The sequence below is a fragment of the Dryobates pubescens genome, chromosome 37 (genome assembly GCF_014839835.1).
Source record: "Dryobates pubescens isolate bDryPub1 chromosome 37, bDryPub1.pri, whole genome shotgun sequence".
Taxonomy (NCBI): Eukaryota; Metazoa; Chordata; class Aves; order Piciformes; family Picidae; genus Dryobates; species Dryobates pubescens.
In genome coordinates, this window is record NC_071648.1 from 3,893,695 (window position 1) to 3,920,357 (window position 26,663).

A 26,663-nucleotide genomic window follows, 5' to 3' on the forward strand; every position below is an offset into this window, starting at 1 on the left:
GTTTGCAGTTAGAGCACTCTGCCAGCAAAACTGTTTCCAAACAGCCTGTCTTGTCTGTCTGTGCTTACATTGCAGCCCTCCTGTGTGTATGCTTTCTCCAGACAGCCACATGCCGGTGCAGATGGAAGATCAATGTACACACACTCACACATGGCTTATCCTCACACACACCACAGGAGGAAAAATGGCTGCAGACATTTAAAGAGGAAATTACTGCTTAGGATAGAAATAACAGAAATGTGGCCTTGAAATAGTTAATCTTCACAGGACTAAAAGCAGTTAGCCTTCAATGATGATCAGATTTCCAGCTTCTGTAGAGGCTGATGACTCTCAGTGCTTGAGCTCTCAAGGACAGCCTTGCTCTGTCTCTGGGCAGGCTGGAAATTGCAATTGCAGTCACAGTGAGCTTCTGTGCCTGGACCTGACAGGACAAGAGCTCCCCCTCCTAGTGGCTCTACTTACAGTGTGTGAAAGAGGGCAGGCCACACAGAAAGGAATCTACAGTCAGATGAGTTAGGTCACCCTTGCCTTCCACCCCAGCAACTTAACATGATGGAGTGAATGTATTGGAATCACAGCTGAAGAACAGGGCCAAGCAGTGCAGCACCAGGGCTGGCCATTACCAGCTGTGCTTACACAGACCCCTTATGGCAGCTGGAAGGGAGGAGGTTTACATAAATGACAGCAGAAGAGGATGAGGAAAGTGTCTCATTGCTGCCATAAAGAGTCTCATGATCCTAAAGCTGCCCTCTAAACTGCAGCTCAAGATGAACTCAGCTGTATTTCCCCAGCAGTCAGTGGCACTACCCTGGGGTGCCTGCAGCTCTTATCCAGCCTAGCAATAGCTTTTCAGTCTTTGGAAAGCATCTTTGTGGGCTGCTGAAGAGCTGGATCAAGCACTCAGCTAGCAGGAGGCGCACACAAGGAATTAAGGGGCAGACAAAAATGTTTCTCCAGCCATCCTCACATACTCTTACATGGCTGCCCAGGGAGGTGGTGGAATAACCAAGCCTGGATGTGCTCAAAAATGGCTTGGATGTGGTGCTTGGGGCTCTGGTTTAGGGGTGAGCCTTGTAGAGCAGGGTTCTGAGTTGGACTTGGTGATTCCAAGGGTCTTTTCCAACCTGAATGCTTCTGTGATTCTGTGCTCTCAGGCAGGATCTTACAAGAAAACTCAATGTAAATGCACCTCTGACAACTGGGAAATTGTACATCACACAGTGTGCCCACAGGCAGCCCCAGGGGTTCCTCTGTGGGCCAGAGAAAGAATCCAAAAGTTTCATCTCAGAACCTCCTATGTTTAATGCCAAGGGCGAAAATCAAGGCAAGGTAAGACCTCTCTGCCCTGCCCCACCTGACTCCAGTGGACTCTCCAAGATGTTATCTAGACATGCCAGAAGAAAGCACCCAGACCTCTCTGGACCTTTGCAGGTTCTCAGCTGAGCAGGAGATAAACATTCTTTTTCTAGCCATGGTTTTTCAGATGGTTTCATTCTTTCCCTCTTGAAAGCTCTGAACTGAAGCTTCGTTGGGCTGCAGTTTAGGACAAGCTGTTTCTCTTCCCTCCTGCACTAGTGCTGACTGCTTTATTAACTTAATTAGGCCAGACATAAATAAAAGATGTGGGTATCAGCCCCCTATATGCAGCTCTAATTTGTTTGCTGCCTGCCTGGTGGAGGTCATTGTCAGTTATTACCTTTGCACTTCACTTGACAAATGCTCTCCTGCACACTGAACGCTGCTCCCAGAGACAGCAGGGGACCACACTAAGTCCAGGCGAAGTCAAGAAGCCCCCTAGATCTTAATTATAAAACCATAAAAGAAGCCAACTGCCTCTGAAGCTCTCTTACCAGGAAACAAATGAGAATGGGAAATTTATTTCCAACCATAAATCCCCAGACCCTTCAGTTTAATTTTTCCCAGGTTAACTTTCTCACCTAGCTAAGCAGCACTGCCTTCTATTATTAGCTCCTGGCCCAACATCAGCTGACCACCATCAGTCAAACTGTCTTCACCTCAATGAGCTCAGGGACTCCCAAGGAACTCTGTGTATGCAGGCTTGGGCTTGCAGCCTCTAATTATTTTCTAACAGATAATGGAGCATTTAAGTTCAGAAGGGATAGATTAAACTTGTAAGTGGATCAAAACCCTGGACAGATTCACAGCTCGCAGGATTACTGCCTGGCAACATCAGGCTTGCAAGGCTAGAGAGGGAAGGCCCTCAGTCTGTCTCCCCATGACAAGTTAGCTTAAATGTATAACTTTTTACGCTCAGAGATGGTTTGCTGTGCCTTCCAACAGCAGCATGGCTCAGCAATGTACTACATTCTCTGGTGAGCACCTGGTTCGATGCCAAACCATCTGATCAGGCCAACAGTTCCTTACCTTATCAGACAATCACAGCAGTTAAATCATTTGAGGCTGAGGAGGGGAAAGTGTTCTGATAAGCCAAACTGTAAGTCTCCCTTCTATCAGTTGGCCTCTCAAGCTGCATGTTTGCCTCTTTTCCTTACAAGGAGCCTCTCCTCCCTCTCTACAACTCAGCACCTTCATATATTCAGGTACCAGCCTTAGGGTGGGGAGAAGGATATCTTTCCCTCCTGACACTCCCTGCACCCCTTGGTGAGTCTCCTCCCAGACATGCCTGCAAGCAGACCAGCTGCACTCTCCACTCACACTCCAGAGCCTGCTGAGGGCTACAAAGTGCAATGAGCCAAGGAAGAGGGTGAAACTGTGCCCTACAACCAAAGCACCTAACCTTTAGGTTATTATTAACCTCTGGGACTGAAAATGGCTTTTTTTTTCCCCCCACCTTGTTACCACTGGGTCAGAGACTCATGAGAAACTGTTAAAAGAGAAACCTTTCCTAGTGTGGCTGCAGCTTACCTAGCTGAAACCTCTGGAGCTTCCAAAAACCCCTCATCATTTCCAAGTCATTTATCAGAAGCTAAGACACACACCCTGGAGGGAATGTGGTCCAGTGAATTAAGTCAGCTGATCAGACTGAGCTGTCAAACTTTGTGCAAGTAGCTCTGGCTTTCATCAAGGACCTGATGTTTGCTTTGTAGAGCACCTCAAGGTTACTCAGCACCAGACAAGGAGATAGTATTATTCCTTATCTGTCAGATCAGGGGTCACAGCCTCAGCTAGTGCCAGCTGCTCAGTGCTACTGACTTGCATGCATTGGGGATGTGTGGTTGGAAAGCTCTGACTTGGAGAGGGACCTGGGGGTTCTGGTTGACAGTCGATTAAATATGAGGCAGCAGTGCCCAGGGGGCCAAGAAAGCCAATGGCATCCTGGCTTGGATTAGAAAAAGGGTGGCCAGCAGGGACAGGAGGTGACCATCCCCCTGTGCTCAGCACTGCTGAGGCCACACCTCGAGTGCTGTGTTCAGCTCTGGGACCTCACTCCAGGAAGGAGAATGTCCAGAGAAGGGCAACAAGGATGGAGAAGGGCCTGGAGCACCTGGGCTACAAGGAGGGGCTGAGGGAGCTGGGGGTGTTCAGGCTGGAGAAGAGGAGGCTGAGGGGAAACCTCATTGCTCTCTACAGCTCCCTGAAGGCTCCCAAGGCTCCTTGGTGGCAAGAAACAGGAGCAGAGGAAATGGTTGCAAGAAGCAGCAAGGGAGGTTCAGGATGGATGCTAGGAAATATTTCTTAGTCACCATCCCTGGAGGTGTTCCAGCAGCCTTGGAGCTGGTGCTTAGGAACATGGTCTGGTGTTGACCCTGCAGTGCCAGGTGGAAGGTTGGACTGGATGAGCTTGGGGGTCTCCTCCATGTGGATGTTTTCTGTGATTCTGTGTGATTCTGGTAACAATTCCCTCATCTGGAGGCTGGAACCTACTCCACTGGAGCACAGATGGAATTCAGCAGCATTGTGAACTATGGTCACTCATCCCAAAAGAATGGAGTGGAATGGAATGGAATGGAATTAACCAGGTTAGAAAAGACCTTCAAGATCATCAGGTCCAACCTATCATCCAACACCACCTAATCAACTAACCCATGGCACCAAGAGCCCCATCCAATCCCCTCTTAAACACCTTCAGTGATGGTCACCTTCCTGGCAGCACATTCCAATGGCCAAGCTCTCTTTCTGTGAAGAACTTCTTCCTAAGAACTTCCCTGGTGCAGCTTGAGACTGTGTCCTCTCCTTCTGTCTCTGGTTGTCTGGGAGAAGAGACCAACCCCCACCTGGCTACAACCTCTCTTGAGGTAGCTGTAGAGAGCAAGAAGGTCTCCCCTGAGCCTCCTCTTCTTCAGGCTAAGCAACCCCAGCTCCCTCAGCCTCTCCTCACAGGGTCAGAACACCTGCACAGTTTGAACCTCAACCCTTCATTACCACAGCACTGGCATTACCCTAGTCACCCAGGTACTTGGGGTTGTGCAACAGAATGATCTACAAGCAACAAGCTAAACAGGGCAGAGCATTGCCTCACACAGATCTGCTTAGCTGCACAGCTTCAGAGAAGCAGGACTGACCTACCTGCAGCTGAGATGCAACCTTGGCTGCTTGCTTTTGTTGGAACATGGCTGCAGTAGGGAGCTCTGTGGAGATGCAGCACCTCTGAGCATGGCAAAGACTGAGGGGAGGGGGGGAAATGGCCTGCACACAAAATCTGAGCAGCTGAGTTTTGCTGGGGATGTGGCACTGCAACACTGGCTGAAAATGAGCACAAGATGGGTCCTGTGCACAGGCCTCCTCCTGCTATTGAAACACCAGGGAAGCAAAGAGGCAAAACCTCTTCTTTGCAGTCACTGCAGGCTGCAGAACAGACACAAACCACACACCCAGAAACACTCAAAGGCATTGATCACCTCTTACTTACATCCATAAACTCCACATTGGCCTTTGGACCAGTGGTCTCGTTCAGGATCTTAATAGCCACAGGAATCTTTACAGTTTCTCCCTCAGGGACCCAAATACCCTAGGGGAAAAAAGAGAGAGAGAGAAAGAAAGTGCCAGAAGATGAATAAGACCACAATCATAAAAGCTTCATTCAGACTTAGAGCTCTTTTGGATGCACCCTGTCACATCATGCAGACCAGTTATGAACTGCAGAGCTGAGAACACACAAAGCTAATAAAATAATAACAACCCCCCCCCCAAAACTACTTCTTACAGCAAAGTACAATGCAAGATTTTCTGGAAGGGGCCATCCTCAGCAGGGCCCCTGGATTTTCCTGCCCACAAGCAGGTTTTTAGAGGGCCATGGCAGCCCTGCACTGGCTTTTCCCACTGACTATTTGACTCCAGATGACCCTTGAGGTCCCTTCCAGCTCTAACAATTTTATGATTCTATTTGTTCTGATGAATAGAATAGAATAGAATGGAGTGGAGTGGAGTGGAGTGGAGTGGAGTGGGAGTGGAGTGGGAGTGGAGTGGGAGTGGAGTGGGAGTGGAGTGGGAGTGGAGTGGGAGTGGAGTGGAGTGGAATAGACCAGACCAGGTTGGAAGAGACCTTCAAGATCATCAAGTCCTACCTACCATCCAACACCACCTAATCAACTAACCCATGGCACCAAGCACCCTATCAAGTCTCCACCTGAACACCTCCAATGATGGTGACTCCACCACCTCCCTGGGCAGCCCATTCCAATGGGCAATCACTCTCTCTGTGTAGAATTTCTTCCTCACCTCCAGCCTAAACCTCCCCTGGCACAGCCTGAGACTGTGTCCTCTTGTTCTGGTGCTGGTTGCCTGGGAGAAGAGACCAACCTCTGCCTGTCTACAGCCTCCCTTCAGGTAGTTGCAGACAGCAAGAAGGTCACTCCTGAGACTCCTCTTCTCCAGGCTAAGCAACCCCAAAGGAAATTCAACAGAACTCTGGATTTCCTTTTTGGATCCTGATGCTAAACTCACTGAAGCTACCAGGAAATTCTCCAAACTGACTAGCACCAGGTCATAGACTCACAAAATTGTCAGGGTTGGAAGGGACCTCAAGGATCATCCAGTTCCAACCCCCCTGCCATGGCTAGGGACACCTCACTCTAGAGCATGTGGCTCACAGACAGGGAGTTGAGAGGGAAAAGCTGTGGGTAGCCCCCTGCTTTTGCCCAGGGGGGTTCCTGTGGTGTTCTTAAATACCTGTAAATATTGTGTATTTGGTACATATTCCTTGCATTCCATATTTGTGGGTATTAGTTCTGCCTGTAAATGGAGCTCCATTTGCTTCCACACCAGCTGGTCTGGCAATTTTAATCTGGGGGTAATTTCAACCCACCACACTGCTTAAAGCTGAAGCCAACCTTTGAGCCTGACCATACCCTCCTTCCACACAACCCACTGCCCTGTGCTTCCCAGACACCCAGGGCTCATGAGCCCAGGCCCAGCACAGGGAGGTTTGCTGCAATGCAGAACTTGACCATTCCAAAGTTGAAGGAGAGAACTCTCTGCTCTTACCTTGTAGACAGTTCCAAAGGCTCCCGAGCCAAGAACCTTGACTCTCTTCAGCTCAGTCTCCTTCAGGATACGAAGCTGTGCTTGGTTGGGGGCTGTGCCACTTGGAGTCAAGGGTTCCACAAGCTAGGAAAGAAATCCAACAGGCTTAAAGATTAGGAAATGTGAAGGCCTGTCAGAAGTCTGCACTGAAAACACCGAACCAGCTAAATGCTGGAGTTAGACAGGGGTGGTGTCTGCTGGCCTGCCAACTAGGGGAGGACTTTCTCACCTTCAAAAGCAAATGAGCAAAGCTACAAAACATAGAGAACTGATCAGGAAAACCCTCAGTCAACATCCAGTAATTTCCACCATGAGCTGCACGATGGAATTACGATCTGGAAATTGAATGGGTGTTGCACCAACACAGCCAAGGACTTTTCTTAATGGAGCTGGGGTACATGTTCTCTCCAGGACAGAAATACAGCATGCCTTTGCAGTGCACCACATTCTATACTTGCCCTTTCACTCTCTCTCAGGTTATCCAGATTTCTCTTAGAACAGCCCTGACTGAATGGCTCATCACGTTCTTACTGTGGGTCGGGCTCCGAGAGCAGCACAAACTACTCCAGTAGCTGACTGGGCTAATTAGTTTTGCTTAGGAAATTACTGGGGTAAGAAAATGTAACAAACCCAACAGCACTAAATCAGATTAGCACAGAAATAATCTGTGAGCTGTACTGGGTCCAGTTCTGGAGCCTCTATTCCAGGAAGGATCTGGAGGTGCTGTTAGGTGACCAGAGAAGGGCCACGAGGATGAGCAGAGGGCTGGAGCTGCTCTGCTCTGGAGACAGACTGAGGGAGTTGGGGTTGTGCAGTCTGGAGAGGAGAAGGCTCCAAGGAGATCTTCTTGTGGCCTTGCAGTATCTGAAGGGGGCTACAGGAAAGCTGGGGAGGGACTTTTGAGGGTGTCAGGGAGTGATAGGACTGGGGGGAATGGAGCAAAACTAGAAGTGGGTAGATTGAGATCGGCTGTTAGGAAGAAGTTCTTCCCCATGAGGGTGGTGAGAGACTGGCAGAGGTTGCCCAGGGAGGTGGTGGAAGCCTCATCCCTGGAGAGTGCCAGGTGGCTGTGAGCCACCTGATGTAGTGTGAGGTGTCCCTGTCCATGGCAGGGAGGTTGGGACTGGATGATCCTTGAGGTCCCTTCCAGCCCTGATAATTCTGTGATTCTTTAGAGCGATTTCTCTTTCCTCCTCCCCACTGGATATGCCCAGCACTGTCACCATGAAAGTAAGGTTTACTGTGAAAGAAATGCAGACAGACTGGCAGAACACCTCTGTATTTCCTGTTTGTGAAGACTGCCAACAGCTCAGTGCTACAGCTGTGGCCAAAGAAATGCTGTGAGGGTTCTGGTAGAGTTTTATGGAGAGCAATCTACAAAGCTACTAAGTCAGCTACAGCCCCCAGCCAGGCACAGAGACTGTAGCTGAAGCTAGAGTTGCCTCTGTGTTTATCTCAGCACACTCCTGATTTAATCTTCAGTTTCTCAGCCAAGACAATAGCTTCCCCACTTTCAGTACGAGGCCCTGGATCCCTCAGGAGCTGCTGTCAGTCCCAGCTTTTATCTGACCAAATGGAGAATGAAAGCTGGTCTTCAAAGTGAACACTTCCCCAAACCAATGACAACGACCTGCTTGAAACAATTTATGCTTCAGTAGGGGCTGCTACACAGCAAGATTTACCTTGCACCGAGCACTGCTTTCAGTGCAGCTGAACAGGACTTAAGCAGCAACACAAATTCTAGCCAAGCATAGAGATATGTAGGCAAACAGACTGGGGATGCATAAATTATTTGCTCTGCATGGGAGATGAGCAGGAGCAGGACCCTTGGAAGGGCACAGAACCCAGCATTGTTAACACAGCCTAATGAAGGAATCACTAACACTATGCCCAAGCTTTACCAGCTTGTTAGGTGTCTCAGGTGTGGGACTGAGGAGACTGTAGGAATCACCTTTGCTGTAGCTGAAAGGTAATGATTTAATGTTATGCTTAAAACATACTTCCTAGAGTGCCCCCTCCACTCCTGGCATTTCAAAGATGAGGTTGAACTGGGCACAGAACTCCTTCCTAGAGCTCTGCTTCCTATTTTTTTCCAGCTGAACTGTGAACTTCATTTGGTTAAGCTGTGGGAAGTATCTCGGCTTAATAAAATGTATTACTGGTCATGAACAGGCTTTGACAAAATCTGAACCATAAGGGCAATGTAGGCACTGAGAAAAAATAGTTACAACCTCTAACTTTAAGCATTCCTGATGAGCTTACTGAAGGAAATTAAAGGCAATTTTACTTAAAAGTCAACCTCAGTATTCACTTGATGGAAACCTGTAAAGTTTATGCATGAAAGCTGCTAGGTATAGTGATGAACTGGGATAGAATCACAGGATCAGAGGATGTTAGGGATTGGAAAGACCTCTGGAGATCATCAAGTCCAAGTTCCCTGCCAGAGCAGGAGCAGAGAATCCAGCACAGGTCACACAGGAACACATCCAGACAGGGATGGAAAGGCTCCAGAGGAGACTCCACAACCTCTCTGGGCAGCCTGCTCCAGGGCTCTGTCACCCTTACAGTAATTAAGTTCTTCCTCACGTTGAGGTAGAACTTCCTGGGCTGCAGTTTCCATCCATTGTCCCTTGGCCTATACCAGGGCACAAGTAAGAAGAGCCTGTCCCTGTCCCTTCCTTCCTGAACCCCAGCACTCAGCTATTGATAGCCATTGATCAGATCCCCTCTCAGCCTTCTCCTCTCCACACTAAACACCCCCAGGGCTCTCAGCCTCTCCTCCCCAGGCAGTGCTGCAGTCCCTCCAGCATCCTTGGAGCCCTCCCTTGGACTCCCTGCAGCAGATCCCTGTCCCTCCTGAGCTGGGGAGCCCAGAGCTGGATGCAATGCTCCAGATAGGGCCTCGCCAGAGCAGAAGTTCATTTGACAGCAGGCTGGAAGTTGAAAACAAATCTGCTGCTACAATGACATCACATGGATGTATTGTGGCCTCCAGAAGTCAGGGATCTCTTTATGTACAGAGAACAACCACCTTGGCATAGCCCCATTCCTTCCTTCAGATTAGCCCTGGAGAAGCTAGTGAGATCACTTCTCAGAGTAACTGGATTGGATTGAAGACCTGAGCATCTTCAACACAAAGGCAGAACTCATCTTTTGAAACCCTCTCCTCTCACCTCAGTCTCCAGGAACCTTCGCAGTGCTCTCTTCTTCTTAATGCTTTTGCGCCGGACGTAGACGGCGAAGGTCAGGCCCAGGATGACGACGATGAAGAGGCCACCAATAACTCCCGCAGCAATCAGGGGGGTTCTAGCAATCAGAAGCAGAGGCTTTATCTTCAGGAAGGGTGAAAGGTGGAAGAGTGATTGGGTACATCAAACAACATCACTTGGAAAGCTTATTAAGTGCCTTAGGACTGGAATTTCTGGGTCAGTCCACACGGGAAGGCAGGGCAAACACAGGGACACGGAGCAGGACTTCTCCTGGTTTCGATCAATATGCCAACCCTGCTTCTTTCAAACCACCATGCACAGGTGAGGAGTTGTGTGGACAAGGAGACACAACATGCATTTGGATGGCAAAGGCAAACCTGCAATGGTAAAGTGAGGATACAGGTATCTGCAGCTTTCCAGCAGGAGCTTTGACTATGCTTACTATGGCCATGAGCACTGGGACAGGTTCCCCAGGGAGGTATTTGGGGCTCTACCTCTGAAGATTTTTAGGGTGAGGTTGGACAGGGCCCTGGGCAACCTGGTCTAGTTGAGGACATCCCTGCTGACTGCACGGAGGGTTGGACTGGATGACCTTGGAGGTGCCTTCCAACCCAGACCATTCTATGATTCTATGATACTCTTTGTCTCCATTTCCATTATCTCATGGGCTTGTGCATTTAGGGGAAAACTAAGGGAACATTCCCAAAGTACCAATTGTGGTGAAGGCACCATATGGCCAGAATTATGCCCCAGATACTGAAACTTGTCCCAGCCTGTGTGGACACATCCCCCTCCTTTCCTGAGGGGAGCAAAGGCCAAGGCATCAGCCAGGCAGCACAACCAACCTCACCTGCCTTCTAAGGGCAAACAGCTGCATGCACCCATGGCATGGGATGCTCATGTTGCTACCAAGTGTGGGCATCATGCTAGCTCCATGGTGTCTATAGGCTAAAGCTGGTTGTTTATGAGAGTGCCCATTGGCCAAATCCAGCCTCAAGAAGCTTGTATTACCCCAACCCGTAAACAAGTTGCCCTCACTCTTTGCCTCCCTCTCTCTGCTCGAGCTGCCAAGCTCTCTGCCCATGTGCCACAGCCTTTGCTGTGAGGCTCATTGCTGGTGAGTCTCCTCACTCCCACATGCAAGCAAACCAGCAGCCCCTGCACGACCAGGAGAAGCCAGCAGCTGGGCAGGCCTGTCGTGCCTCAGCCCTGAGAGTCCCCAGAGGAGGGACCCTCGCTGAAAGCCTGAGCAGCCACAGCGCTGTACTGCCAGCCCCGGCGGTCGGCAGCAGAGCCCGCCGTGTCGGCAAGAGGACTGCAGCCCCGAGGGTAAGACTGCCCAGCTGCTGGGAAGGGACCGGCCGAGCCCGGCACTCCAAACGCCTGCTGCAGCCTTAAGGAGCAGAGTGAGGAGCTGCACAACCCTGCGCGGCAGCTCGGGAAGCAGGAGCAGCGCCTAGCCCCATGCCTGCCTGAGCCGTGAGCCGCTGCGGGAGAGCAGCGGAGCCGCCGCCGCTGCCGCTCCGTGCCCTGTGAGCCCCAGGGAAATCAGAGCACCTTCCCTGCCTGTGCTCCAAAGCCAGGACCGCTCCGAGAGGGTCCTGCCCGCTCCTCCGAGCCAAGCAAAGGGGAAGCCGCTGCTCCGTGCAGCCGCGCCTCTTCCCCGGGGCCGTCCACACCGGCCCCGAAGCCCATTGCCGCAGGGCTGACCCTGTCTAGGGACCAGCTCTACCAGCCCTGCCAGGCCAACCCCGCAGGACCACTCTCTGCCATCCGGAGGGAGCCTCCTGAGTCCTGCTAGGGGAGCCTGCCTACCGGCTAGCCTACGTCCTGCCCCCTCTCCAGTACCACGGGAGGGAGAAGGTTGCCTGCCAGCCGCTCTGCCGCAGCCTAGCAACTAACCTGGCTGCAAAGAAAGGACACAGTGCACCTTCCACCTGCTTCCCACTCACTAAGGCTCAGTTCAAAGCCCCCGCGCCTGGCAGCAGAGCATTGCCAGTCCAAGCCTCGGACACGTTGCATAGAGCTAAGCAGGCGCCAGCGTCTTGTCGAGTCGCCGCCTGGCGGACAAACAGCGGAATTGCAGCCTCCCTTTCCTGAATAGACATTAACTCTGTAAATATTCTAATGGAGTCCAAACTGTAAATACTCAGCCACTTATGGGCTGTATTTCACAATCGTGCACTAGAACCTGTATATAAAACAGCAATTCGACTGTTATTAATAATGCTAATAAGTAACAAAATTATTTACATAATTAATATTTCCTATTCATGAATTAATAACCGTTTCATCACATCAGTATGTGACACCTTCCTGAGTGTGAGGGGAGTGAGAGACAAATTCAACCACGGTATTTATAAATAAATCTGGAGGCTCCATACTCATAGGCTCAAGGATATTTACATTTGACTAGTGCAGCTCATGAGTAGAATCACACACCTATCACAGAGTCACAGAAACGTTCAGGTTGGAAAAGAGCCTCAGCATCACCAAGTCCAACCCAGAACCCTGCTCTGCAAGGATCACCCCTAAACAACAGCCCCAGGCACCACAGCCAAAACACCTTCAAACACAGCCAGCCTTGGGGACTCCACCACCTCCCTGGGCAGCACATTCCAAGCCCTGACCACTCTGGATGGGAAAAAATTCTTCCTGCTGTCCAGTCTGAAGCTGCCCTGCTGCAGCTTGAGGCTCTTCCCTCTGCTTCTAGGGCTAATGACCTGTGAGAAGAGACCAGCACCAAGCTCTCCACAACCTCCTTTCAGGGAGCTGCAGAGAGCCAGGAGGTCTCCCCTCAGCCTCCTCTGCTTCACACTAACCATCCCCAGCTCCTTCAGCTGCTCTTCATCAGACTTATTCTCCAGGCCCTTCCCAGCTTCCTTGCCCTCCTCTGCACACACCCTGTTGGAACTCCTTGCTCATACACTTTGGTCAGGGGCTAAGGCTGCATCCATCTGGTCTTGCTGTGTCTCTTCAGTACAGCAAAATGCCAGACCAAAAGCTCTTCTGAACAACACCAAGCAAGGCTCTGTTCCTGCACAAAACCTGCTGTCCCTTCACTACTCCCAGAAGTGTTTTTGGCTTTCCAGTTCTTGAGCAGCATGAACTACAGTTACTAATTTCTTTTTCCATAGTGACAAGATGCAGCAGGTTGGCAGCAGCAGAGTAGATCCTATACAAGCACAACACAAAAAGAGTGGCTCAGAGAGTCGCCCTAACTTGGGAGCCCTCATTTGGAGGTCGCCCTCGCAGGCAGTGCAGAGAAGCAAAGGAAGAGTCAAAGTAAGGGGTGCTCTAACTGGATTTTCCCTCTTTCTCTCTGTGCTTTTAAAAGTGGGTAGCAAACAAAACAAACCCTCCAAAACAAACCCTTAAATGAGGCCTTTTCACAGCATACAACTAACCAACATAAACACACTGACAGCACTCCCCTCCAGCAACGGCTGGACAGCAGCTGGAAGGATGGGGACATGAAGACAGCATAACAAATACAGAGCAGGAGTGGTGTCAGAAGCACTGCCTGCTGCGTACAGGAGGCAGGTGAAGTATTGTCAAGCTTGTGGAAGCATCACTGCTCTGCTTTAACAGCCTTCCTCCCTACATCTGAATGATGATGAAAGGTCCATTCTGGCCTGTTAAGAGAAATGCAGCACACAGCTAGTGAAAATGCTCAGAGTTTCCCACAGAACCTGCAAAGTGACCTGGCCAGCTCTTTATTCCATACCCTGCCACAAAAGCAAAGCAGTGGGAGGCAGGGCCATCTAACCTGGTTTGGTGTGTTAAGATGTGCCTACATTAGCACTGAGTGCCATCTTGATGCTCATTAAGATGTGCCTACATTAGCACCAAGTACCATTTTGATGCTCATCTCCAAACCATCCTAAGTATCCTTCATCACTGTGGTTTGGTGCAGAGGTCTCAAAATACAGGACCTGGATTAACTGCAGATGCAAGCCCAGAAGGTGCATGATGTGCTGCAACCTCTAACTGACATTAGAGCCCCCAGGATCAGTACAGAGTTATCCCCACAGGCCTAGCCTAGACATTGGGACCATTAGCTATCTCATCCTCCAGATCCAACCCTGCTGTGTCATTCACTTCACATTAATAGAGACAAAGCCTCAGACTCCCACATCCAGTTATGAAAGCACCACTGTAATGCTTGACCAACACATTAACACTGCACAACAGCAGATCTACTACTACAGTCCAGAGACTTTGAGATGGAGACCATAAAACCTGCAAATAAAGGAATCTGAATGCTGGCTGGCTGGGAAATAGATTATGATGGTTGGGACACAACTTCAGTGTGACCTAACTCCTCAGGCAGTGACACCCTTCCATCTAGTGTGGTCTTACCACGCATCAGCCTTCCCAACCCCACTGTTTGCTCTGCCATCACAGTGCTCAGATGCAAGCACCTGGCATATGCACCCCAAACAACACTCCACTTCCATGGCTTTTTTCCATGATGCTGATGCAAGAAGCTCTTTAATAGGCAATTAAGAAAACCCCCTGGACATCTTTTGTGGAGCTACTCCTGACTGATGTTCTCAAACAGAGGGCTTGCATTTGTATTTATGACACCATGTGAACAATCATCTAATCTTGAACAAACACCACCAAAGCACAGCTTAACGAAACAAGCAGGAGATCTCTCAGCTTTAAAGTGCACATTAACAACTATCATAACAGCTGTCAAAATAAATAATTAGAGTCTTATGCCGCTGTGTAAACCAAGAATGGTCCAAATGATATTTACACAACAGCCCATAATAAGGAAATGGTTCCAAAGGAGGCATAAGGACTCCTGAAGAAACACAACGAAGCTACAAATATCCCTTGCAGCCCTCTTCTTGTTACAGGGCATCACAGTACCACAGTATATCAGAGGTTGGAAGGGACCTCCAGAGATCATCCAGTCCAAGCCCCCTGCCAGAGCAGCATCACCCAGGGGAGTCTGCACAGGAATGCATCCAGGTGGGGTTGGAAAGGCTCCAGAGAAGGAGACTCCACAGCATGCTTCATGGCACTTGAAGCCATGGTTTAGATAGTCATGGGGTGTTGGGTGATAGGTTGGGCTTGATGATCCCTGAGGTCTTTCCCAACCTTGTTAATTCTATGATTCTCTCTGGCCAGCCTGCTCCAGGGCTCTGCCACCCTCACTGCAAAGAAGTTTCTCCTCAGGTTGAAGAGAAATCTTCTATGTTCAAGCTTGTCCCTGTTGTTCCTTGGCTCATTGCTGTGCACCACCCAAAAGAGCTTGGCCCCCTCCACTTGACCCCCAGCCCTCAGCTATTGATAGACATTGATCAGATCCCCTCTCAGCCTTCTCCTCTCCAGGCTAAACAGCCCCAGGGCTCTCAGTCTCTCTTCACAGGGGAGATGCTCAAGTCCCCTAAGCATCCTCCTCCCTCTCTCTTGGACTCTCTCCAGCAGGTCTCTGTCTCTCTTGAACTGGGGAGCCCCAAACTGGACACAGAGTACAGGGGGTCAGCATGAACCTTTATGCTCTGTCACTGACATTCAAAGAAAGCCCTCATCATTTTTAGCAGTGAATTGAAAACAAGAAGATCATTCACCCAAGGAGCACTTGGTCATTACTGCAAAATATGCCAGAACTGAGAATCAGAACTGAGTTTTCAGGAGCTACCATCTAAGCACACCACAAAGCCAGCTTGCAGAGGTAGCATAAGGGGAGCAACACACCGTGCAGGAAAAATACATCCTGCAGTACTAAACAAACACATGAAAGACAGCAAAAGATCTGCTTTTCCCTCAAACAGTGATCAGTTGCCTTCACTCCTAAGTCCTGCAGGAAAACTCCTACCCCTGCATGAAAACGATGCCAAACAGAGCTGAGAGGTTGTGACTGCAGCCTGTGCAGCTTCTCCTCACTGCTGCTGAGCTAAGCCCCAGAGCCAACAATCAAGCCCTGTATTTGCTGTACTGCCAAAGGACACTTCGCTGCCTCCAGTGCCTCCTACCATGGGTGCACTTGGCTCTCATTTCCAACCACACACAGATGATTTTCTAAGCTCCAGTGTGTCCCTTTCCTCTTTTCACAGGGTCACAGGATGTCAGGGGTTGGAAATGACCCAAATGAGATCACTGAGTCCAAGCGCCCTGCCAGAGCAGGACCATACAATCTACCTCAGGTCACTGAGGAATGCATCCAGACAGGCCTTGAAAGCCTCCAGAGAAGGAGACTCCACAGCCTCTCTGGGCAGCCTGTTGAGTGCTCTGTCACCCTCACAGTAAAGAATTTCCTCCTTGTGTTGAGGTGGAACCTCCTGTGCTGCAGCTTACATCCATTGCTCCTTGTCCTATCACAGGGAGCGAGTGAGCAGAGGCTGTCCCCTCCCTCCTGACCCTCAGCCCTCAGATATTTATAAACATTTATCAAATCCCCTCTTAGTCTTCTCTTCCCCAGACTAAAAAGCCCCAGGTCCCTCAGCCTCTCCTCACCAGGCAGTGCTCCAGTCCCTGAACCATCCTCGTAGCTCTCCGCTGGACTCTCTCCAGCAGATCCCTGTCCCTCTTAAACTGCAGAGCCCAAAACTCAACACAGTACTCAAAATGAGGTCTCCCCAGGGAAGAGTAGAGGGGGAGGAGAACCTCCCTGGATCTGCTGGACACACTCCTCTCAATGCACCCCAGGATCCCATTGGCCTTCTTGGCCCCCAGGGCACATTGCTGTCCCATGCAGAACTTGCTGTCCACCAGCACTCCCAGGTGTTTCTCCCCAGGGCTGCTCTCCAGCAGATCCCCTCCCAGCCTGTCCTGCTGCAGTTTATTCTTCCTCCCCAGCTGCAGGACTCTGCACCTCTCCTTGTTGAACCTCATTAGGTTCCTCTGTGCCCTCTCAGCCTGTCCAGGTCTCGCTGGATGGCCGCACAGCCTTCAGCTGTCTCAGCCAAGCCTCCCAGGTTGGTGTCATCAGCAAACCTGCTGAGCAGACACTCAGTTCCCTCATCAATGTCATTGATGAAGATGTTGAACAGGGGTGCTGCTTTTTAGGCTGAGCTTGCCTTGCTATCTGTTCTGCTGTCTCCTTCACATCTCCTCTATCATGCCTTGTTTTCATCTCTGCAGCTTCTTCCATGGAATACCTTGGTTAACTTTCATCAGCACGCTGGTTCCTGGTCATTGGTCAGGTGGGTTTAACATGGATCACTGCAAGGTGGTGCTGAAGACAAGAAAACTCCTTTCTCCCATTTCATGGTTTGGGTTTTTATTTTAATCCAAGCCTTTTCTCTTTCATATGCACCTAACAGATCAGCCTCACATACAGCTGGACACACAAATCTCCTTATCTTTAGTGGCATTAAGGGCTTAGTCCATTTTTGTTACATTACTGTCCCACAGCCACCTCTGGCAATGCAGTTCACTACATTTACCAAGTCACCATCCCTGGAGGTGTTCAAGAGGGATTGGATGTGGCACTTGGTGCCATGGTCTGGTCATGAGGTCTGTGGTGCCAGGTTGGACTCGATGATCCTCGAGGTCTCTTCCAACCTTAGTGATACTGTGAGACTGTGATACTGCCCACCTGTAGTTACCAGGAGCAATGTTGATGCAGAGACAAAAATTTCACTACCAATACCCCAGCATTTTGAAAGGCACAGAGGCTCCATTTCTCTGCTGGGTCTCAGAAAGGCAAAGAGAGGCAGTTCCCCATCAGTCTCCTGCAGACAGCATAAATAACAGACAGCCAAAACATGTGTCCTAGGTGACATTTCTTTCAGCTTCACTATGAATCCACCATCACCAAACTCCTGACACAGGCACTGAACCACACAATCACAGAATGAGTTTGGAAGAGACCTCCCAGACCAAGTCCAACTGCTCACCCAACCCTAACTAGTCAACCAGACCATGGCACTGAGTGCCTCATTCAGTCTCTCCTTAAACACCACCAAGGACATCGACTCCACCACCTCCCTGGGCAGCACATCCCAATGGCCAATCTCTCTTTGTGTGTAGAACTTCTTTCTAACATCAAACCTAAACTTCCCCCTGCACAGCTTGAGACTCTGTCTTCTTGTTCTGGTGCTGGTTGCCTGGGAGAAGAGCCCAACCCCCACCTGACTGCAACCTCCCTTCAGGTAGCTGTAGACAGCAATAACATTTCCCCTGAGACTCCTCCTGCTATACTTTATGCACTGAAACTACCCAAGAAGACGAAAACAATCTTTGCTAGGCATTTCTGGGCTTATCTGCTCATCACAATAGACTTAGCAGTTCAAGGAGCATGGCCCTGAATCGTAATTCAACCCCAGGTAACTAATTTGCTATTCCCCACCCCTCCTCAGCTGACAGAGAATACCCAGTTAAAGACTGGGAGAGGCAGCAGAATGGAGGGGGGGGGGTGAAATCCCATGTGAAAAAGCCTGCCTTGGAAAGTGGAAACTGTGTAGCAGTGGCTAAATGTTGAAAGCAAGGCTCCAGCCTTAGAATGGAATGGAATGGAATGGAATGGAATGGAATGGAATGGAATGGAATGGAATGGAATGGAATAGAATAGAATAGAATAGAATAGAATAGAATAGAGTGGAATGGAATAGAATAGAATGGAATGGAATGGAATGGAATGGAATGGAATAGAATAGAATAGAATAGAATAGAATAGAGTGGAATGGAATAGAATAGAATGGAATGGAATGGAATGGAATGGAATGGAATGGAATGGAATGGAATGGAATGGAATGGAATGGAATGGAATGGAATGGAATGGAATAGAATAGAATAGAATAGAATAGAATAGAATAGAATAGAATGGAATGGAATGGAATGGAGTGGAATGGAGTGGAATGGAATAGAATAAACCAGGTTGGAAGAGACCTTCAAGATCATGGTGTCCAACCTATCATCCAACACCACCTAATCAACTAAACCATGGCACCAAGCATCCTGTCAAGCCTTGCCCTGAACACCCCCAGCGACGGCGACCCCACCACCTCCCTGGGCAGCCCATTCCAATGGGCAATCACTCTCTCTGTGTAAAACTTCCTCCTAACCTCCAGCTTAAACCTCCCCTGGCACAGCCTGAGATTGTGTCCTCTTGTTCTGGTGCTGGCTGCCTGGGAGAAGAGACCAACCTCTGCCTCACTACAACCTCCCTTCAGGTAGTTGTAGAGAGCAAGAAGGTCTCCCCTGAGTCTCCTCCTCTCCAGGCTAAGCAACCCCAGCTCCCTCAGCCTCTCCTCACAGGGCTGTGCTCCAAGCCCCTCACCAACCTTGTTGCCCTTCTCTGGACACGCTCCAGCAAGTCAACCTCCTTCCTAAACTTAGGAGAAATTAATAATAGATTCATATTAAAAATGTGTGCTGTGCTCTCATGCTTAAGGCCTGTGAAATCCACTCTCACACACCAAAACTGAGAGCAAAAAGGGTTCAAAGCTAGTCATCCAGGGTAGGCAAGGCTGCTCAACAAGAGGGCCTCGCATCAGTCCCTCCACTCCATGACATCTGCAATTCCCATGGTGCCTTGAGACCAGCTCTTACAGCCTAATTACTGATTTAGAGGAGGATATGATCTCGTGCTCATTACAGCCTCCAAGATCTGCCCAGTAGTCACTTCTTGTATGTTTTTGCTGTCAAGGCATCCTTTGGCTCCTGGAAGACAATTCATGTGCTTCATACTCCTCACCTGGCCCAAAGGGGACTTCAGCCCACTTTGAAGCTTCGAGAGATCTACTAGAATCAGTATTTAATATCTAACAAGATAAACAACCATACTGGGAAGCAAATTTGTTTGTGCTTCACTGCCTTCTCTCTGCTGTGCAGCGCTGCCCAGCAGAGCTCCACAACCACAACTTCCAGAGTGCCTGGCGTTCACAAAGTGGGGATCCCTTGGGCTGGGAGAAATTCATCTCATGTTATTAGATGAATTAAGAGGCAAAGAAGTTAAGATGTGCTCAGCTTTGTATTTTTCCTTTCAAAGAACAAGATTCCCTTCCCCAGCTCTCCACCTCCTCGGAGGGTGCTTGGAAGGTGACAGATGTCACTGTTCATGTTCAGTCTGGGAGCCTTTGCCACCTGCAAACATGAATCTTAGGGTTGGAAGGGACCTCAGGGATCATACAGTTCCAACCCCTCTGCCATGGGCAGGGACACCTCACACTACAGCAGCTTGCTCAAAACCACATCCAGCCTGGCTGCAAACACCTCCAGGGATGAGGCTTCCACCACCTCCCTGGGCAACCTCTGCCAGTCTCTCACCACCCTCATGCAGAAGAACTTCTTCCTAACATCCAATCTCAATCTCCCCATTTCTAGTTTTGCTCCATTCCCCCCAGTCCTATCACTCCCTGACACCCTCAAAAGTCCCTCCCCAGCTTTCTTGTAGCTCTCTGCAGATGCTGGAAGGCCACAAGAAGGTCTGCTCACAGCCTTCTCTTCTCCAGACTGAACAGCCCCAGGGCTCTCAGCCTCTCCTCACCAGGCAGTGCTGCAGTCCCTTCAGCATCCTTGCAGCCTTCCTCTCTCCAGCAGATCCCTGTCCCTCTTTAACTGCAGACCCCAGGACTAGATGCAATATTCCAGGTGTGGCCTTGCTAGGGCAGAGTGGAGGAGAAGAACCTCCCTGGATCTGCTTGACATACTCTGCAGCATGCACCCCAGGATCCCCTTGGCCTTCTTGCCCCCCAGGGCACATTGCTGTCCCCTGCAGAACTTGTTGTCCACCAGCACTGCCAGGTCCTTCTCCCCAGGGCTGCTCTCCAGCAGATCCCCTCCCAGCCTGTGCTGCTTCAGTTTCTTCTTCCTCCCCAGGTGCAGGACTCTGCACTTCTCCTTGTTGAACCTCTTTAGCTTCCTCTCTGCCCAGCTCTCAGTCTGTCCAAGTCCCACTGGATGGCCTCACAGCCTTCAGGTGTCTGAGCCAAGCCTCCCAGTTTGGTACCACAGCCTGATTTGGCTGTGCCAGGAAGCCAGTTAAATCCACCAGACTGGGCTCCCAGGTGAAGCCAGTTCATCATGTTAAGGAAAAAATCCTCTTCATAAACTTGCCATATTTCCTGGTTTTCATTGGGAAGAGGAACATTTTGCTTTCAATCAAGGAAACTAGAGCTGTGATGATCATTGATGATGATAGCCTGCTCTGCAAACAACCCCTTCAACGCCGGCTCCAAGCCTCTCGCCGCATCAAGCATTCCTGTTAGGAGCAATAAGCTCATCCTGCTTCCCTGCAACCAGTTGCAGTCAGCTGGGCTCCAAGATTGTGCCTGTACACAAAATTATTAGCAGGAAAACTTGCTTTTCTCAAAGAGAAACATAAAGCACATTTTCCTGCACGACATCATGTGCTGAGAGGCAACTCAGCCTGATGGCCCTGCTTTGTATTCATTAACTGTCAAACCCACAAGTGCCACAGAGCAGCACAGGCTGAGGCAGAGAGCTCTCCATCACTTGAGGAGTTGGGAGCAAGACAAGGTAATGCCCATATTAAATCAGCAGGTAGCTGAAACACTCTGTGGGAGCTGGGTTACACAGACAATACAAATCCTAGCACAAAATTGGCCATTGGACCCGAGCAGGAACATTCCTCCACTCTGCAGCAGCAGTTCTGGGCAGATCTTTATAAGGGTTTTCTTCATTGCTACAGTTTGGGTTCTATTACACCTTCTAGCAGACATGAGTAGGCCAATTACCTTCACCCTCCACCCAGCACTATTTCTCAAGCAGAAGATTGAACTGGAGCCCAAATGGCTCAGAAATGATTTCAGCCTGCCCTCAGCTCTGCTCCAGCAGTGACTGTACAGATGAGTGAGTCCTGCAGTCATTAGTAATAGGAATTTGTTAGCATTTGGGGAGGGGGAAGCTGGAGTCAGGCTAATGCAGGCCATTTCTTCTTCCCAGCTAACCAACAGCTATGTAGATAGATGCATGCTCCACAGTCTGGAAACACAATCAGACCTGTGGGGACACGTCCTCGTGATGAATTAGCTGCTCCCTGCTCTGTTCTCTACAATTTAGGCTACTCAGTATTAGGTACAGGACACAGAGTGAAATTCACTCCAGTTGGGTGATAGATCAAACTGTAAAGAATAGAGGACAGGAAGGAAGGTTTGGGAGGAATTTAAAGAATCACAGAACATTAGAGACTGGAAGGGAGCTCCAGAGATCGAGTCCGGCCCCCCTGCCAAATCAGGAAGCAAGAGGAGGAAACCCCTTTGAACACTGTGCCCTCCCTGATGCTATTCTTTTCATTGTAAAGCACTTTCCAAGCTCCACTGGGGCTAAGTGCTCATAATTCACTGAGGTTCCAGTGAAGCACTGGCTGGAAAGGAGCTCTTCAGCATAGTCATAGATTCACAGGATGGGTTGGGTTGGAAGGGACCTTGAAGATCACCTAGTTCCAAGCCCCCCGGGGTAGCTATGAAATATCTACGCTCACAGACGATTAACCAAACCCTTGCCTGTAGCACTGCAGAGGTAGTTTTATACCTTTCAGTAGCTCTGCCAGGAGGAAGGTTTCTCCATGCCACACCTCTCATTTTTATTTCACAATTCATCATCTTTCCTATGAGAATTCAATAGGGACACTTTTCACTAGACCAGGTTGCTCAAGGCCTTATCCAGCCTGGCCTTAAACACCCATCTGGACATTTCCTGTGTGACCTGTCCTAGGTGAACCTGCTTTGGGGGCATCCAGAATTAGAATAGAATAGAATAGAATAGAATAGAATAGAATAGAATAGAATAGAATAGAATAGAATAGAATAGAATAGAATAGAATAGAATAGACCAGGTTGGAAGAGACCTTCAAGATCATTGTGTCCAGCCCATCAACCAATCCAACACCACCTAATCAACTAACCCATGGCACCAAGCACCCCATCAAGTCTCCTCCTGAACACCTCCAATGATGGTGACTCCACCACCTCCCCAGGCAGCCCATTCCAATGGGCAATCACTCTCTCTGTGTAGAACTTCTTCCTAACATCCAGCCTAAATGTCCCCTGATGCAGCCTGAGACTGTGTCCTCTTGTTCTGGTGCTGGTTGCCTGGGAGAAGAGACCAACCTCTGCCTGTCTACAACCTCCCTTCAGGTAGCTGTAGAGAACAATAAATATTAGAATAGAATAGAATAGAATAGAATAGAATAGAATAGACCAGGTTGGAAGAAACCTTCAAGATCATCGTGTCCAACCTATCATCCAACACCACCTAATCAACTAACCCATGGCACCAAGCACCCTATCAAGTCTCCTCCTGAACACCTCCAGTGATGGTGACTCCACCACCTCCCTGGGCAGCCTGTTCCAATGCCTGACCACTCTTTTGAGTAAAGAAGTTTTTCCTAATGTCCAGCCTACAGCTCCCCTGGTGCAGCTCAGGCCCATTTCCTCTCATCCTATCCCTGGTTACTTGGAAGAAGAGACCAACACCAGCCTCATGCCACCTTCCCTTCAGGTAGTTGTAGAGAGACTCCCTTCAGCCTGCTCTGCTCACACTACAGCAGGTTGCTCACAGCCACATCCAGCTTGGCTGCAAAAACCTCCAGGGATGAGGCTTCCACCACCTCCCTGGGCAACCTCTGCCAGTGTCTCACCACCCTCATGGGGAAGAACTTCTTCCTAACATCCAATCTCAATCTCCCCACTTCTAGTTTTGCTCCATCCCCCCCAGTCCTATCACTCCCTGACACCCTCAAAACTTCCTCCCCAGCTTTCCTGTAGCCCCCTTCAGAACCTGGAAGGCCACAAGAAGGTCTCCTCAGAGCCTTCTCCTGTCCAGACTGAACAACCCCAGCTCTCTCAGTCTGTCTCCATAGGAGCTCCAGCCCTCTGATCATCCTCATGGTCCTTGTGCTGTGGTTCTCCACATTTCCTTTCCTCCAGCCCTGAGGCCATGCAGCAGAGCACATCAGACCTCTTCCTCTCCAAACCAGGTGGCTGTGTCCCACAGATCCTGGTTTCCTGTGACTGAGTCCTGCTAAGTGCTTACTGCAGGGGCAGTTTGCAGGTCTGGGGAGTTCTTAGGGGAGTTAGGTGCTGCCAGAGGGACAAGGTGGGTTTGCAGATGAATGAAGCCCTCTCATCCAGTTCCACCAATACCAATGCACTGTTCTAAAGAACTCCAACCGAGACCTTCCTCTTGCATGCAAGAACTGCAGCTCCTTTATGCCCTTACAGGTCACAGTGAGCCCAACAGAAGGCAGGGAATTAAGTCTTGGGCAGGCTCTAACTCCAGTGCATTTGTCATGCAAATTGTCTGACTGTGACAAATCCTACACCACACAGGGAGACTGGGAGTGAGACTGCAAGCTTCACTTCTGATTTACTCTATGTTAAATACTGATGAATTATTAAAGCCATTCACCGAGGTTTAAGCAACTCTACATCTTCCATACATCTAAAGCTCTGCCAATGTATTTTTAATCACAGATAATTAATTTATAACAACATTAAATCTAAATTAAATCCTCATTTCAAGCCATGGAAGCAGCCCATAGGAGAGAGTGGGGAGAGCTATAGCGTTGCTCTGCAATAAGGTCACTTCTTCACGGCACAGTTTGGTTTCTGCCTCCTATATTATCTGTGCAGCCAAACCACAGCAGACAGGCAACACAAGGCTCCTGCAGCCTGATGAGGAGTAATAGCAGTGACCTCTGCAGCAGGGTGCTGTGCTGCTTTCCATTCTAACAAACCCTTTCCAGGTTGGACTCTCCTAATGCTTCGTGTCTTTCAGCAGCGACCTATCGCAGCTGGCCTCATCAATACTCATTTCTTTCTGCTCACAGTTTCAGTAGTCAGTTCCCTGGGGGGAAAAAAAGAGGTTTGGGGTTGGGTTGGGTTTTTTAATGGATTTGAAAGTTTATTTTGCAAGCTGTGGCATTGAGAAATCCCTGCAAAAATAAACCTGGTTATGACCTCACAAAGCTTAGATTGGAGAACTTCTGGAGAGTAAGTCTCATGAGCAACAGCTGAGGGAACTGGGATCCATCAGCCTGGGGAAGAAGAGGCCAAGGGGAGACCTCATTGCTCTCTGAAGCTACTGCTGCCCAGGGAGGTGGTGGAGTCACCCTCCCTGGAGGTGTTCAAGAGGGGATTGGACGTGGCACTTGGTGCCATGGTCTGGTCATGAGGTCTGTGGTGACAGGTTGGACTCAATGATCTTTGAGGTCTCTTCCAACCTCATTGATTCTATGATCTTTGAGGTCTCTTCCTTGGTGATACTGTGAAACACAACCTCTCTGGGCAGCCTGCTCCAGTGCTCTGCTACCCTCACCACAAAGGAGTGTCTCCTCATGTTGAGGTGGAGCTCAAAGTAGGAACCCTTGCAGATCCCAGCCAAATCTTTCTGAACACAGACAATGAGAGCTTATTCTATTCTATTCTATTCTATTCTATTCTATTCTATTCTATTCTATTCTATTCTATTCTGTGTTGAGGTGGAACTCGAAGTAGGAACCCTTGCAGATCCCAGCCAAATCCTTCTGAACACAATGAGAGCTTTTTCTATTCTATTCTATTCTATTCTATTCTATTCTATTCTATTCTATTCTATTCTATTCTATTCTATTCTATTCTGTGTTGAGGTGGAACTTGAAGTAGGAACCCTTGCAGATCCCAGCCAAATCCTTCTGAACACAATGAGAGCTTATTCTATTCTATTCTATTCTATTCCTTTCTATTCTATTCTATTCTATTCTATTCTATTCTATTCTATGTTGAGGTGGAACTCAAAGTAGGAACCCTTGCAGATCCCAGCCAAATCTTTCTGAACACAGACAATGAGAGCTTATTCTATTCTATTCTATTCTATTCTATTCTATTCTATTCTATTCTATTCTATTCTATTCTATTCTGTGTTGAGGTGGAACTCAAAGTAGGAACCCTTGCAGATCCCAGCCAAATCCTTCTGAACACAATGAGAGCTTTTTCTTTTCTATTCTATTCTATTCTATTCTATTCTATTCTATTCTATTCTATTCTATTCTATTCTATTCTATTCTATGTTGAGGTGGAACTCAAAGTAGGAACCCTTGCAGATCCCAGCCAAATCCTTCTGAACACAATGAGAGCTTTTTCTATTCTATTCTATTCTATTCTATTCTATTCTATTCTATTCTATTCTATTCTATTCTATTCTATTCTATTCTATTCTATTCTGTGTTGAGGTGGAACTCAAAGTAGGAACCCTTGCAGATCCCAGCCGAATCCTTCTGAACACAATGAGAGCTTATTCTATTCTATTCTATTCTATTCTATTCTATTCTATTCTATTCTATTCTATTCTATTCTATTCTATTCTATGTTGAGGTGGAACTCGAAGTAGGAACCCTTGCAGATCCCAGCCAAATCTTTCTGAACACAGCCAATGAGAGCTTTTTCATCTGTGTTCAGCTCTGGATAGCAGAAAAGAAGGAAACCCCACCTAGCTCCTTTGCTAAGCAGGCCAGTCTCAGCAAGTGGGAGTGGTAAAAAAGCGAAGAGCTACAGAAATCACAGCAGGAGTCACAAATGTGTCCCTCCTGAAGCTCCAGGGAGTGCAATGTGACAGCAGAGGTGCCCACAGAAAAGGTCTGCTTGAGACAAGAGCATCCTAGCAGCCAGTTCTCACAGAGCAGGGTTTGCTCTCTCGCTCTGTCCTAAGCAAGGCAAGCTCTCCCCAGCCCACAGAGGGAGGACAAGAAACTGCCTGCTTTTGTAGCCTTGATTCTTAACAAGTAAAACCAAATCTGTTCCTTCAACTGCTGCGACGCAGCAACAGAATGCTGCGTACTGCAAGCCTCCCAGCGCAGCTACACCACTACCAATCAAGTAACGTAGCTTGGTTCATAGACTCACAGATCCTGTTTTCCCTCCTCCTTTACACAGAGGTTCTCTTCCCCTCCAGAATGGCTATAATTATTCTATAAAAATACAGAGCATATGGAACACTTCCCTCCAAGCAATGGAACAGAGAGCCATAAAAGCAATTAACACAAGCACTTTATTAGAGGTGGTTTCCTCTCCCCATCATCTCCTCAGAGCTGCTGCTGCTGCTGCTGGATTC

General features: G+C 49.0%; 1 protein-coding gene across 1 annotated transcript in view; it reads right to left on the reverse strand.

Moving 5' to 3' along the window:
• ERBB4 (erb-b2 receptor tyrosine kinase 4) overlaps positions 1 to 26,663 on the reverse strand; it is a 747,707-nt gene that overhangs the window by 123,435 nt on the left and 597,609 nt on the right. The window contains exons 17-19 of the mRNA XM_054177007.1: positions 9,618 to 9,750; positions 6,406 to 6,528; positions 4,832 to 4,930 (exon numbers count right to left, since the gene is read on the reverse strand). Coding sequence (XP_054032982.1) covers positions 4,832 to 4,930; positions 6,406 to 6,528; positions 9,618 to 9,750 — 355 coding nt within the window. The remainder of the gene's footprint in view (positions 1 to 4,831; positions 4,931 to 6,405; positions 6,529 to 9,617; positions 9,751 to 26,663) is intronic.